Source organism: Lethenteron reissneri, chromosome 27 (genome assembly GCF_015708825.2).
Source record: "Lethenteron reissneri isolate LAM-NWPU_2019-01 chromosome 27, ASM1570882v1, whole genome shotgun sequence".
Lineage (NCBI taxonomy): Eukaryota > Metazoa > Chordata > Hyperoartia > Petromyzontiformes > Petromyzontidae > Lethenteron > Lethenteron reissneri.
Window position 1 is genome coordinate 1,880,586 of NC_083805.1, and position 14,860 is coordinate 1,895,445.

Genomic DNA, 14,860 nt, shown 5'->3' on the forward strand with positions numbered 1-14,860 from the left:
TAGGATGAGTAAAATATCCTGGCTCTGGCGATTGAGCTCAGGTCACGACGCGCTGTAAGAGATCAGCTGCAGCGCCGCGGTGGCTATCCACACGCGCACGCTGCGTGTGGGCGCTGCGTGTGCGCTGTGTGTGTGCGCTGCGTGCGTACGCTGCGAGTGGGCGCTGCGTGTGCGCTGCGTGCGTGCGCTGCGTGCGTGCGGTGCGAGTGGGTGCTGCGTGTGTGCGCTGCGTGTGTGCGCTGCGTGTGTGCGCTGCGAGTGGGCGCTGCGTGTGGGCGCTGCGAGTGGGCGCTGTGTGTGCGCGCTGCGTGTGTATTCACCGCACCCCCCCCACCACCACCCCGCGTTTCACGCCCCCCCCCCCCCGCCCGCAGCAAATCCGCAAGCGGCACTCGAGCGGCAGCGTGTCGGACGAGCGCGCCACGCTGCTGTCGGCACGGGACTACGTCGAGTCGCTCCACCAGAACTCGCGCGCGACCCTCCTCTACGGCAAGAACAACGTCCTCGTGCAGCCCGTACGTGCGGGGGGGGGACAAAAAGCAAAGGCAAAGTTCCCCCATATAGCCTGCAATAGACTGTTGGGGCAAGTGCTGTTAGCGAGAAGCCGGAACGCTTGCCTGGGTGTGCCAATACACACACACACGCACCCACACACACGCACCCACACACACACGCTCCCATACACACGCACCCACACACACGCACCCACACACACGCACTCATACACACACGCACCCAAACACACACACCCACACACGCACGCACGTGCTTCCGCGTATCCGGAGTGCGGTGACGGCGATGAAGTCTTCGCGATGCCGACACGCGTGATGGCGGCGACGTCGCCAGCAGAGGTGACGTTTCGGCGGCGTCGGTGTAGACGAGCGAGCGCTCCGGTAGCGCTCCGGTGACGAACGGTGGAGACGTCGGTAGCGGTGGATGTTGCCGGTGCTGTGCCGTGGCGGTGTGCAGAAGGAGGACACCGAGGTGATCCCGGGCTACCTGTCCCTTCACCAAACGGCGGAGAACCTCACCCTCAAGTGGACGCCCAACCAGCTGATGAACGGCTCGCTGGGAGACGGGGAGCTCGAAAAGAGGTGAGGAGCTGAGTTCTGCCCTTCCCTTCCCGTCTCGCAAACATGTGCTGTCCCTACGATAAAGGTTTCTGGGTGAGATCGCGTAAGTATGAATGCGTCGTAACCTTCCACCACCCGACACGGCCAGCGAGTAAGGGATTGGTCGTGAAAGCCGACGTGGTGAACTGAATCTCCTATCCCCCCACAGCCCACTGCCCCATCACCGTCCCGTTGCACGCACAATGCCCGGCTCTGGGCGGTCGTCGCCTTACTCCGAGTCATCCGCTCCCCGTGTGGTTCTCCCACGCGCGTCCGCGCCGCTGTCCTCGCAGATGAAGCCTCCGTTGGTTTCGGCTCCGAAAAAAAAAAATAGGTCAAAATAAAATAAAAAACTGCGGTCTCGCTCCAACGAGGGGGACGTGCCCTTTGACCTGCGATGCGGGAATCGAAGATGTGCAGTCATTGCCGGCGGGGGCGGCAACACGGCAAGACCGTCTGCCTGAGTCATTCCCTCTGCCTGAGTCATTCCTTCTGCCTGAGTCATTCCTTCTGCCTGAGTCATTCCTTCTGCCTGAGTCATTCTGTCTGCCTGAGTCATTCCTTCTGCCTGAGTCATTCCTTCTGCCTGAGTCATTCCTTCTGCCTGAGTCATTCCGTCTGCCTGAGTCATTCCGTCTGCCTGAGTCATTCCTTCTGCCTGAGTCATTCCCTCTGCCTGAGTCATTCCGTCTGCCTGAGTCATTCCTTTTGCCTGAGTCATTCCTTCTGCCTGAGTCATTCCGTCTGCCTGAGTCATTCCGTCTGCCTGAGTCATTCCCTCTGCCTGAGTCATTCCCTCTGCCTGAGTCATTCCTTCTGCCTGAGTCATTCCGTCTGCCTGAGTCATTCCCTCTGCCTGAGACATTCCTTCTGCCTGAGTCATTCCTTCTGCCTGAGTCATTCCCTCTGCCTGAGTCATTCCGTCTGCCTGAGTCATTCCCTCTGCCTGAGTCATTCCCTCTGCCTGAGTCATTCCTTCTGCCTGAGTAATTCCCTCTGCCTGAGTCATTCCTTCTGCCTGAGTAATTCCCTCTGCCTGAGTCATTCCCTCTGCCTGAGTCATTCACAGCCCCCTCCCCCCGCCCCGAGGTCGACAGGGCGAGCGGGCGACTGGCGGCAAGAGACTTCTCGCCACCCATCTCTCTTGTAGCCGAGTAACGGAGCCCGAGGCTACCCATCGCCTGGTGGCGCGAATTGGCGTGGCGAAGTGCTGGCACGGAGGGGGAGGGCCGCCCCTCCCTCCCTTTCATCCCTCCCACCCTCCCTCCTTCCCTTTCATCCCTCCCTACCTCCCTCCCTCCGTCCCTTTCATCCCGGCTCATGCAGTCTCTCCGGTACCTACTTTTTGGTTTTTTCGGTAAAGTCACGTAGGTAAAAAATGTTAAATAAATTTAACCTACGTGACTTTACCGAAAAACCAAAGAGTATGAATCCTTGCAGTCACGAAAACTTCAAATCTAGAACACTCCGGTACCGTTCCCGGAAATCAGCCGCCGTGTCGCGCACCGCACTCTGCCTGAATGGCCTTGCCGGCCGATCGAAGCGGGGATTTTTTTCAAGTTGAGCCGAGCGTGGAAGTGGCCCGGCTCCAGGAGCGCCTCGCCCGTGCGCTCGTCCCGTGGTCCGCTCCGAAGCTGACGGCCGGCCGGCCCCTCGGGCGGTCGTTCCGTGGCCGTGTCTGCTGGCTGCCATTGTGATGCACGACCGCTCGCTGCTGGAGGGGGGTGAGAGAGCTGGGAGGGGCGTGGGGGACGGAGACGAAGTGGTGGGGGGGTGGGGGAGTCCCTGGGGCGTGAGAGTGGAGGAGAGGTGTGTGTGTGTGTGCGTGCGCAGCAGCGGCGGCGGCGACGTAGCGGTGAGCGCACTGCGCAATGAACCTGCCGACCTGCAAGGAGCTACCGGCTACGGCTAACATCAGTGACAAACATCTAAATCTGTCCTGGGCCTCACCTGGGTTGACTCGGCCTAAAATGAGCACCTGCTGTGACCATGTAAACATCAGCACTGGTCGAGACGAAAGCGGCCGTGCGTGGTGCGATCGACACCACCTCGTCGTGCGCCGTGCCAGCTTTAATATGCGCTCGCTAACAGCACTTGCCCACACAGCCCGTTGCAGGCTCCACGGGGACCGGGGGATCTTTGCCTTTGTGTGGAAGCGGGCGCGTGTCTACGAGTCCGCGTGCGCCCCGCGAGCGGGGGGTCCCCTTGCCCCGTCGCCTCTCTCACCTTCTCGCTCTTCTCGCCCCCCCGCCCCCTCATGTCGTGCATGCTGCGTCGTGGCGTGCATGCCGCGTGCCGCACGCTCCGTTCCGCGCCGTGTTTTCCATCCTGCGGCGGCGGCGGCGGCACCGCTCGTTCGCTCGCAGCCCCGCCGTGGGTCCCCCCGGGAGCGTGTCGCTGGACAAGAGCCCTTGCCAGAAACTGTGAGTACGCCAGTCTGGCCCTGACGCTCCTTCGTTGTCGGGGAGGGGGGGGTGGGGGGACAGAGGGTTCGATTTCTTCACTCGGAACGGGGCCCGGGAGGCCGCGGCCCGGCCCGCAGGGCTGGGTGCGATCCCGCGGCTGACTGCGGCCCGTCGCGGCCCAAGCGTGTGGGACGCACCGACCGGGTTCCAGAGGGGAATGCGTTTGACCCGGCGGAACTTTGTGTTTCGGTTACTTATCTCGAACCTGACCAATTTCAGCGATTTGCAAACCCTTCACCGCAACTGTTGAGTGGGAGAAAAATAATGTACTCTCAACAAATTCCGTCAAGTGGTGCGATTCACTTTGAAATTGGGTTTGCAGTCGAACAATTTCAACATCGTCAGCCGACCGCTTAAGTCAGTGTTCTTCACTAATCTTTCAGAGGGCGGCCACTTTCGCCAATAAGACATCATCAGTGTGAGGGCCGCCACACATTTGAAACACCATTGGGTTTTCACTCTTTGTTTATTGTCGGGGGCCGCATGAAAGGGCACCTGGGACCGGCAGTGGCCCACGGGCCTTGCAATGAAAGAACACTTAAATTAGTAATATTGGCAGATGTGTACCACGTGCAGCCTACCGCCTCGAAATGGCCTACAAATCATATTTATCCATGACCGCAAGCATCTTGGCCATACTAATCGGATGCTGGAGGGGCGCTCAGCCACTTCCGTCACTACCGAGGGCCTCCCAACTCTTGATCGGCACGCGGCAACTTGCGGCTGCGTGGCGACGAAATTTAACGTCGCCACCCCAGGCCGTAGCGTTGTCGGTGATGACGATGCACCCGTGCCCCCCCCCCCAACCCATGCTGTCACCCGGGATGGGGGGGGGCGGCAGGACGTTGCCTCGATGGTGGTGACGAGCGTCGGCGTCAGCGTCCTTGATGGCCATTCGCATTCCTGCTCGTGGGAATTTAATTAAGCCCCCTGCCGTAAATGGCCGTATTAACGACAAAAATGGTCGAGCGAGCGAGGAGGTAGTGTGCCCTCGCGATACGTGCCCCTGTTGCCGTGGGACCGTCTTGTGAGCGCATTCACCGGATCTCCCTCGAGTTCTTGCCACCAGTCCCTCCGCTTTTCTCCCACAGTCACATGAATGCGTTTTGGAAAAAGTAATTGGGCCAAACATGACAATGATGACTCCCTTAACAAGGAATGAGTTTGTGAGGCTTTCTTGGAGTAATAAGGGATACCATCATAATCATCATCGTTTGTAAGCAGGACTTAATTCCATGAGTATATCCCATCGCTGTGGCTGTGTCTACTCGTCACATACCCACTGCTGTCTACCAACGGCCCGAAAAAAAAAATCAGTGAGCAATGAGGCCCTGATTATTGGTTCCCAGCGCACTTCCACCCGGTAGCACAAAGGTCAACAAATTGAATAGCGATGCCTTAATGGGTGCCGGGATGACCTCAGCCTGAGTTAACGAGTTCACTGGCCTCGTTAGGGAGGCGGGGGGGGGAGTTTGCGGGGACTCGGGGGCGACTTCGCTTCCACGGACCCCCCAGGGCTCACGCTGCCTGTGAGACCCCCTCCTCATCGCGCGTTCCCGTGGCCGCTCTCGTCCCCCTCCACCCCCTCCCAGGGCTTCCCCTCGTCTCTGTGGGTTTCCTGGGACGGCCCTGGTTCGCGGGACGTTCGCTCGATCCCCTGCGGAGTAAATTTCGTGTTAATTTGACCGGCTCTTGCACGGGGCCGGGATTCCGTTTGATGCCATTTCCCCCTTCTTCACCCGCACCCCAATCCCGTGGCGGTGGGGACGCCTGCGTCAGCGGTGACCTTCAAGGGTCGGCGTTGGCGCGTGCGGGTCGATGCTCGGCGGTGATGAATTTTCTACTTTACACGGCGGCGCTGGGGCCGAAGGGGGAGGGGGGGGGTGGCCGCTGCCCACGGGAGCTCGGGCCCTGTGCCGGCTCGGATTTCACCGCCGCGCGCCGCTGACCTGGCCGGGGTCGGCGCTGGAGTCGGGGCCACCGGCGCTCGCTCGGCTTTGATTTTCGAGTCGGGCCGAACGCGCGGCGGCCTGATTCCAGGACCGTACTTGAGGAGGGGGGGGGGGGGTGGTGGCGAGACGAGGGTAGGTGGATCACGTAGAGATTTGTGAGACTCCTAGACTCCGCTGAGCTGCGAGATGGCCAGGAGGTGGCTTTACAGAGTGCCGGTTTACTAACATACCACCGTTAGCCACCAAGGGTTGTACCCCCGTGTGTGTGCGCGTGTGTGTCGGGTTCCTCTGGGGAACTCTGATTTCCTTGAAAAGACAATTGCACCCAACATCCCAACGTAAATTATTGATCCAGGAAAGCCTCACCGAGTCCCACCACGCACTGTGTTGTTTGTGGGACTGCTCCGTCTCGTTCGGGTCACAAGGTGAACTGTCTCCTGGCTGACAATGAACTTCGTGTCTGCCTGGATTACGGATGTCAGCTGCCCGGTTGTGCCGTCTCCCACGTGTTGTGTGTGATTGTGCTTCCTGCTTGCGCTTGCTTGTGCCCGTGTTGTTAACGACGACGACGCCGATGTTGTTGTTGTTGTCGACGACGTCGTCGTAGGTGGCTCGGGCTAAGAGGGCACAGGCCCCGCCAGAGCGACTGACGGGCTCGTGGCGTCCGGGCGCGGCCTACCCAGCGGAGCCCCCTGAAGGCCGACGTGGCTGGCCGCGACCCGGGCAGCCCGTGCGCTTGGACGCGTCCGGCCACCTCCCGGCTCGCCACAACCTTGAGCTCTCTCGTCTTCGGACGTTAATTGAAATTGTAACATGCAAATCAATACTTTGGTCGCTACAAGTTTTTGTTTTAATTATATAGAAAAAAATTCGTTTCAGCCCCCACCCCACGAGGAATGAAGTGAGCGGCTCGCAATCGGACGGTCGCACATCCCGACTGGAGGGGTTGATTCAACCGATCATTCTTCTCTCCAGGGTCGATAAAATAACCACCCCTTTGTGGCGTCGTCAACGGTGGTTGTCGTATGGGTAGACTAAACCCCGTCATGGTAATGTGGAATTTCCACCACTGACTTTGCAGGGCTTTAAGCAGGGGATGAGCACCGATGCGTCAGCGCTCGTTTGAGCAGCAGGAGGTCACTCTGTGACCTCTGCGGCCGTTTGCGTGTGGAGAGCGGTGGCCCAGCGGTTAGCGAGCCGCGCTACGAACCCGGCCACCCGAGTTTGATTCCCGCTCCCGTCCAACACCGGTGGCCATTATCTGAACCGGTCCTGGGGCTGCCCGAGGTCGACTCAGCCTCAAGTGGGAACCTGGTACGGTGTGTAACATCGCCACTGGGGATACAAAGGCAGAACGGGCGTGGTGCTGGCCGGCGACCCCCTCGCGTGCCGTGCCGGCCTTCATAGCTGCTCGCTGTTGAGACTCTACGTGGGATCTTTGTCTCTGTGTGCGTGCGCAGTGTGTACTGGGACTATGCCATCACCGTTCACATGGAGGATATCGTGTATCTGCACTGCCACCAGCAGCGTGAGTACTCGCGCGAGTGTACAGGGACCTACACACACGGTGACGTACCCACACGAGCGGCACCCTTCTCCCGTCCCACGGCAAATAGTGTGGGCCGTCGCTTGTGGAGGCAGCCGTGTGACGAGGTGTCACTACGTGTTCGCGCTCTGCTTCCTCTTGACCCCGTTCGCTGAGACTTGCTCCCAGAGAGCGCAGCTGATGTCTGTTGTGAATGTTCATCTCAGCTGGTGAGCGTGAGCACCAAGGTGCAGAAAACACCAAGATAAAGATCTCCCGCATAGTCTTTAGCAGACTGTAGGGGCAAGTGCTGTTTGCGAAAACCTATGAAGGCTGGAACGGCACACGAGGGGGTGGGTGGCTAGCACCATGCCCGGGCGCCTTTGTCTCCCCAGTGGCGATGCTTACACATCACACGAGGTACTAATTTTAGGCTGAGTATACCTAGAGAAGGCCCACGTCCGGTTTAGATAATCATCACCGGTGTTGGCCGTTAGCGGGAATCAAATCCGGGTCGCCAGGTTCGTAGCGCAGCGTAGCGCTAACCGCGACACTACCTGGAGGTGGATGCACACACGCACCCACAACAACAACAACAACCGCCATTCGCCACTAAGTGGCGGTGACGTAACCATGGCGCTTGTGCCAGGCTATGTACACTTTAAGGCCACGTGAAGTGTCGAACACCCGCTGGCAGAGGTTGCCTACTGGCTAACGGACCTAACAAGACAGAAACAGAAGGTAACGGAACATGCCAACGAGACGTTTGCGACGAGGACCAATTCCTGAAATCTAATCGCAAACCCCAAATCTTGACAATTCATTGAATCACCTGGGCACGGGTAGCCCCAGCAGTGGCCTTCCAGGACACCCGCTCACCCCCCCTGCCCCCCCACGTTGACATTCTCTGACACCCCTGTCCCCCCCCCCCGCATCCCCCCCATCTCCTGTGCGCCGGGGCCCGGACCGCAGCCGACAACGGCGGCACGGTGGTGCTGGTGAGCCAGGACGGCGTGCAGAGACCCCCGCTGCACTTCCCGCAGGGCGGCCACCTCCTGGCCTTCCTCTCGTGCATGGAGAACGGCCTTCTGCCCCGCGGTCAACTCGACCCGCCGCTCTGGTCGCAGCGTGGCAAGGTGCCCGCACGCTGCGCTCCCACGTTCCTTCCCCAGGGCGTTTCTGCTGAGATGTCCTGCGATTGCCTGGTGACCCCGCCACCCCCGCCCCGTGCGGTGAACGAGCTCAGGGGGTTAGAGGAGCCCGGTACTCGTGCGTGGCCGCGGTATGTTGCCGCTTAGGTGGTAGAATGAATCGCGCCAAGGTCAAAGGTGGTGGTGGTGGCGGTGTTAGGGACCGGCCCGGCACATTGGGAGAGCGATGTGCTCGTATTTTTCTGGGGTGTGAATAAAGTGGATAACGAATCTAGGAATGGCGTTTGCTACGTGGGAACGGTTGCACGAATCGTGGCAACGTTGGAAATTCTGCTCCACGTGGGGGGGGGGGGGGGGGGTGGGGGAAAATCAGAAGTACCCGGGAGAATATCCAGCAGGCGTACGAGGGGATGACAGCACCCTTAGGATCTGCGCCCACAGACTCATGGGCGGTATGGCCGTTCGCTGGCCACCTCGCAGCCGCCCGGCGGGTCGGGAGCTCCGTAGGTGAACTGCTCGGATGTCGTTGCTTGGATGCGATTGCTCGTGCGGCTAACGAGCGTCGCCCCCCCCCCCCCCCCGCCCCCCCCCCCCGCAGGGCAAGGTGTTCCCCAAGCTGAAGCGGCGATCGTGCCGCGGCCGCCCGCCCGACGGGGAAGGCGAGGACGAGGCCACGGACTACGTCTTCCGCATCACCTACCCGAGCATGCGCAGCGAGAACGGCACGCGCGCACTCACGCACGCACACACACATACACAGAGAAAGGTCCCCCAAATAGCCTTCCACAGGCAGTTGGGAAAGTGCAGTTCACGAGCACCTACGAAGGCTGGCATGGTGCATGGAGCCGTAGTGTGGCCAGCACCACGCCCGGCCGCCTTTGTCTCCCCAGCGCTGATGTTTACACACTGCGCTAGACACAATCATGTGCACAAGCGTACACACACCACGGTCGCGTGGCTGACACAACAGCCGATTGAATTCCAGCCTTCACGACGCTTTTCCACCCACCGCCAACTCCCTACTCTCGCATCCACCCCCATCACGCCCCCCCCCCCCACCACTCCACCAACAGTGCCCCCTGACCTCCTGGAGCTGCAGGGGGGCGGCATGCAGGCCGTGTTGTCGTGGCAACTGGAGGGGTCGACTCGGCGGGGGTCGTGTTCGTGTTCTCCGGCCGCCACTCCCCCCGACGCTCGCTCCTCCTCGCTCATCACCTGCGCTCACGACAGGTGCCTCGGGGCGGGTCACTCCGGGATGAACCAATGTATCTGCCGTCCAACGAACGCTTACTGCCGTTCAATCATATCTCGTGGGCAGAGGGGCTGCCGCGCGAGGGAGTCAAAGGTCAGAGTGCTGAGCTGGCACCGCCGAGGCCGGGTTTCAGCCGCCCAACTGCGATCGGACGAAATTAACAAACGCAAAAACTCGGCACGCTCGTCAATAACGCGGCGCGGTGGCCTTTAAAGGAAGAATGTGTAATGGGCGACGTTTCGGGTGGTCGCCCTTTTTCAGAGCATGCGAATCTCAAAATAATTAATATATTATGTGCTGTAAAGAAGGGCCATTGCGCGAAACATCACCGACCGTGTGGTTATTGTTGACGCACGCACCATGTCTGTCTGTATGCACGTTGAACGTCTTTTGCACCGTGCGATGGCCAACCGTTGCTCATCGGAGGTGCGGGGGATGGGGCAAGGAGTGTGTATTTATTTATTTATTACATTTAAACTTGGTTCTGCGCTAAACTCGGTTTAGCATTCTCTGGAGGATGACGCTGATCGTGGGATTATCGAGGCAAATTTCCCGTAGAGTAAAATTGTTGTCGCGGCCACTGCGTGACGTGCGCGTCCTGCCCGTGCCGCCCCGCAGGGCCCCGCTGAAGCTGCTGTGCGAGACCATGAAGAGGCAGATCCTCTCGCGGGCGTTCTACGGATGTGAGTGTGGCGGCACCAAGTGACCAAGTCGTCACCCGGAAAGCACGCACACACACACGCACACACACACAGACACGCATTCACGCACGCGCACGCACACACACACACGCACACACACACGCATGCACGCGCACACACGCACACGCATGCACGCACACGCACACACATACACGCATTCACACACGCATTCACACACGCACGCACGTACGGTCCCCCCCACAACTGGCTTCCTCAAGGAAGTTCTTAGATATCTCTGGGCACTAGTGGCTACACGCTGTGCCACGTTGTGGCTACACACTGTGCCACGTGGTGGCTACACACTGTGCCACGTGGTGGCTACACACTGTGCCACGTGGTGGCTACACACTGTGCCACGTGGTGGCTACACACTGTGCCACGTGGTGGCTACACACTGTGCCACGTGGTGGCTACACACTGTGCCACGTGGTGGCTACACACTGTGCCACGTGGTGGCTACACACTGTGCCACGTGGTGGCTACACACTGTGCCACGTGGTGGCTACACACTGTGCCACGTGGTGGCTACACACTGTGCCACGTGGTGGCTACACACTGTGCCACGTGGTGGCTACACACTGTGCCACGTGGTGGCTACACACTGTGCCACGTGGTGGCTACACACTGTGCCACGTGGTGGCTACACACTGTGCCACGTGGTGGCTACACACTGTGCCACGTGGTGGCTACACACTGTGCCACATAGTGGCTACACACTGTGCCACATAGTGGCTACACACGCACTGTGTCGAGGCGAGGGTTGGTGAATCATCGCACAGATTAATGTACGGGGATGTTGAACTTCTTTCGCACCGTACGTAGCCAACCGCACTATTCGGAGGTGCGGGGAAGGACAACAAAATAAACACGAAAAAGCAGTTCTAAAGAAATGAGTTTTCCATCGCTCCAGTGGCTTCCCGATATCGGAAGGAAGAGCATTCCAGACGGCTGCAAAAGCGCATCTGAAAGCGCCGCGATGCGGTGACCACCGCCTTTGTTAGATGTTTTGAAACTGCCTCCCCTCGATGAGATCCCACCTGTTCCGTCTGTATGGGATAGAGTGTTTCCCCCTCACACGCGTGGGTTTTCTCTGGCCGCTCCTGTTTCCTCCCACATGTAAACACTCATTAGTTGGCCAATACATAGAGGGGAACAATTGGGCCACAACTCACCGCCCGGCTGCTGCTGCCTCCCTGCGATTCCTCGTCGCGCCCCTCTGAGTCGTCCTCCCGCTCACTGCGAGCGAATGCTGCGCGATCATTCCTATAATTATATTACAATCGTTAGAGTCATTCACGCGCGCTCACCCGTGCTAGCCGTGAAATACGGTTGCATCAGCGCGGCGGGCAACCGAGCACCGTCCCCCGGCGCCGGCTCCGGGCTGACCCGGACTGCCGTGTCCTGTGCCGCAGGGCTGGCCTACTGCCGCCACCTTTCCACGGTGCGCACGCACCTGTCGGCGCTCATCAACCACGACATGATCCCGGCGGCGGGCGCCCGGGAGGGACTCACGCCTCTCGTATGGCAGCAGTACATGTCCGACAGCAAGGTACCGCTAACGTCGATCCTGCCAAGGGTCGCGGCCGGCACGGGCCAGCGGCGTGCCGGGCGTCGCGAGCGCCACGCAGGTTCAAGGGGCGCACGAACGTCGCCGTTGGCGGCGCTGGGCAGCCCGGCTCGACCGTGGCTTTGGTCTGACCGTGTGGGGGAGCTGTAGCCGAGGGGGTCAGGGGCACAAGGCTGCCCGGGTTGAACGCGGCAAAACGAAGCCGGTTCGGATAATAATGGGAAAACAAACATTCACACTCAGCTACAGCGTCTCTCCTCCCCCTCTCTCTTTCCCCGCTACCACCACCACCCCCTCGACAGAGCATCAGCGAGGAGGAGCTCCTGCGCCTGGTTTACTACGGCGGAGTGGACCACAGCCTGCGTCACCAGGTGTGGCCCTACCTGCTCGGCCACTACAAGTTCGGGATGACGGAGCGCGAGCGGAGAGAGGTGCGGTGCCCACTGTGATGGGCGGCGCTCGCAGGGGTTTTGGTTCGGCGCTGCCCTCACCGCTACTCTCACCAGCACACTCAACACTACACTCACCACTACACTCACCACGACACTCACCATTACCCTTATCAGTACACTCACCGCTACCCTCACCACTATCCCCGCCACTACCCCCACCACTACCCCCACCACTACCCGCATTGTTACCCTTACTACTTATCCTCATCACTACCTCACCAGTATCCTTACCACTACCCTCATCACTACACTCATTGCTACGATCACCACTATCCCCGCCACTACCCTCACCACCATCCTCACCACTACACTCACTGTTACCCTTACTACTTATCCTCACCAGTATCCTCACTATCCATCACTCCACTCACCACCACCCTCTCACCTCTGCTCACCCTTCTACTCTCACCGCTGCTCCCCCTCTAACTCGAATCCCCGACCCCACCCCCCGCCCCCGGCCCCCGCCGCCCCCCAGACGGACGAGGTGACGCGCGCGCTCTACGAGCACACGATGGCGGAGTGGCTGGCGTGCGAGGCGATCGTGCGGCAGCGCGAGCGCGAGTCGCACGCCGCCGCCCTGGCCAAGCTCAGCTCCGGCAGCAGCATCGACAGCCACGTGCGCCAGCTCATCCACCGCGACTCGAGCATCAGCAACGAGGTGCACGCCGCCGGCGCCACCGTCACTATGTCTCCCCCGGTGGCGATGTTTGCACGCCGCACCGGGTACTCGTTCGAGGCTGAGTCGACCTAGGGGAGCCTCAGAGCCGGTTCAGATAATCGTCACCCAGTGTTGGCCGAGAACGGGAATTGAACTCGGGTCGCTGGGTTCGTAGGGCGGCGTGCTAACTGCTATGCCACCGCTCCCCACGCACATGTTCACACACACACACGTGCACACACACACACGTACACACACGTACACACACGTACACACACACACGTGCACGCACACACACGTGCACGCGCAGGTGTTTGAGTCGGTGGACGAGGTGGAGGGCTCGGCGGGCCGCGACGCCGCCGCCGCCGCGGCCGCCGCCGCCGGCACGAAGGCGGGCGGCGCGGTGAAGCTGGGCGTGAAGCGGGTGCCGGACTCGCCGGACTCGGGCCTCCCGTCCTCGCGCAACTTCTCGCTCGCGTCGTCCTCCCGCGGCACCACGGCCGGCAGCTTCAGCCTGGACGACAACGGCACCGAGGGCGGCGGCGGCGGAGGGGGAGGAGGAAGCCGGGACCCGGCCGCCGACAAAGACAAGGAGCCTGCGCCCGACTGTGCCGACGGCGCGGGGAGCGGCGGGGACGGACGGCGGCGCGAAGGAGCGAAGACGGAGGAGGAGGAGGCGGCTGCTCGCGATGACGCCGAGAGCGCGGTGGAAGCGGCGGGCGAGGCCGAGGCGGCCGACGGGGGCGACGCTTCGCTCCGAGCGGGGGACGGCGCCGGCGCGGACCGAGAGGAAGCGGCGCCGAAGACGCCGGGGGGAGCGAGCGGCGAATCCGCCGGCGGCGGCGGCGGCGCGCTCCTCGACGATAACGTAGAGGGATGGGACGAGTCGAGGGACATCGAGGACATCATCATGGAGGCGATGACCGAAGAGGTAGAAGAAGAAGCAGCAGACGGCGTCGGTGCGGTGGAAGCAGGGAGCGGCGGCGGCAGCGGTGAAGCGTTGGCGGAGCGCGACGCGGCGGCAAAGGCCGTCGCGGGAGGCTCCGAGTTGGCGGCAGCGGCGGACAAAACCACGGCGGAGGACACCGAGGAGCTTGCGTCGACGGGCGCGGCCCCGGCCGGCGACGCCGTGAACCGGGCCGCAGGCCGGGAGGGATCGGGCAGCGAGGAGCAGAGAGCGAGGTGCCTCGGCGAGGTCCCGCGTCTGCAGAGGCAGGTGTCCCAGGGCGAGGAGGAGGAGGAGGAGGGGCGGGAGGAGCCGCAGGATGACGCGTTCACCCGTGACGTCGTCGTGGTGGAGTTGGTCGCGGGGGAGGCCGGGGGTTCGTCGACGCCGCCGGCGACAGGAGAGGCCGTGGCGGCGCCGGCGCCGGCCACAGGCGCCTCGACGTCCAACAACCTGGACGCGCCGGGCGTGCTGCCGTGCGACGCCGTGTCACCGGCGTCGTCCACGGGCGCCACGTACACGGTTGGTTCCACCTCGGTGTCGCCATGCCGAACCGCGCGACCAAGCTCGTCATCGTCACCACCGCCATCGTCGTTTGTCAGTCGTCGCTCGTACCGAGGCTCCCCGCACGGTGCGTCTGGAGGCGCCAATCGACGGCAGCGTCGCCGGGTGGCGGTGGCGACTCGTCCCGGTGTTGGGTCACGGGGGGGATGGCACCAGAAACAAAACTAAAAGTCAAACGTTTAAGCGTCTCTGTGCTCGAGCGAGCGATGGAAGGTGGCGTTCGTCCCCACTGCTCGGCGATCCATTTGGTTGTCGCGTCCGCATTGCGATATGTTCACACGACGGAACGCGTTGGTTATTAACGGGCTCTAAGCTAGTTGTGCGTCAGAATCATCATCAGAATCTTTCTCGAGACTGGAGGAATCCGATGAGCTGTGAAGCTCTTTTTCAAAGACGTCCAATATGTGCGGGGAATGTTGAACTTCTTTCGCACTGTACGTAGCCAACCGCGCTAGTCGGAGGTGCGGAGGAAGGACAACAAACTGAACACAAAAAGCAGTTCGAAAGGAATGAGT

The 14,860-nt window shown here is 61.2% G+C and overlaps 1 protein-coding gene across 4 annotated transcripts in view; it reads left to right on the forward strand.

The window, feature by feature from the left end:
* LOC133348311 (small G protein signaling modulator 2-like) overlaps positions 1-14,860 on the forward strand; it is a 51,276-nt gene that overhangs the window by 28,657 nt on the left and 7,759 nt on the right. For 2 of the 4 annotated variants that reach the window (XM_061561048.1, XM_061561050.1), the window contains exons 8-19: positions 375-515; positions 970-1,094; positions 3,479-3,535; positions 6,990-7,057; positions 8,027-8,190; positions 8,804-8,927; positions 9,279-9,435; positions 10,076-10,140; positions 11,571-11,707; positions 12,028-12,156; positions 12,653-12,835; positions 13,146-14,303. In XM_061561048.1, the coding sequence (XP_061417032.1) occupies positions 375-515; positions 970-1,094; positions 3,479-3,535; positions 6,990-7,057; positions 8,027-8,190; positions 8,804-8,927; positions 9,279-9,435; positions 10,076-10,140; positions 11,571-11,707; positions 12,028-12,156; positions 12,653-12,835; positions 13,146-14,303 (2,508 nt within the window). The remainder of the gene's footprint in view (positions 1-374; positions 516-969; positions 1,095-3,478; positions 3,536-6,989; positions 7,058-8,026; positions 8,191-8,803; positions 8,928-9,278; positions 9,436-10,075; positions 10,141-11,570; positions 11,708-12,027; positions 12,157-12,652; positions 12,836-13,145; positions 14,304-14,860) is intronic. The other 2 variants (XM_061561049.1, XM_061561051.1) reach the window with 1 other exon arrangement.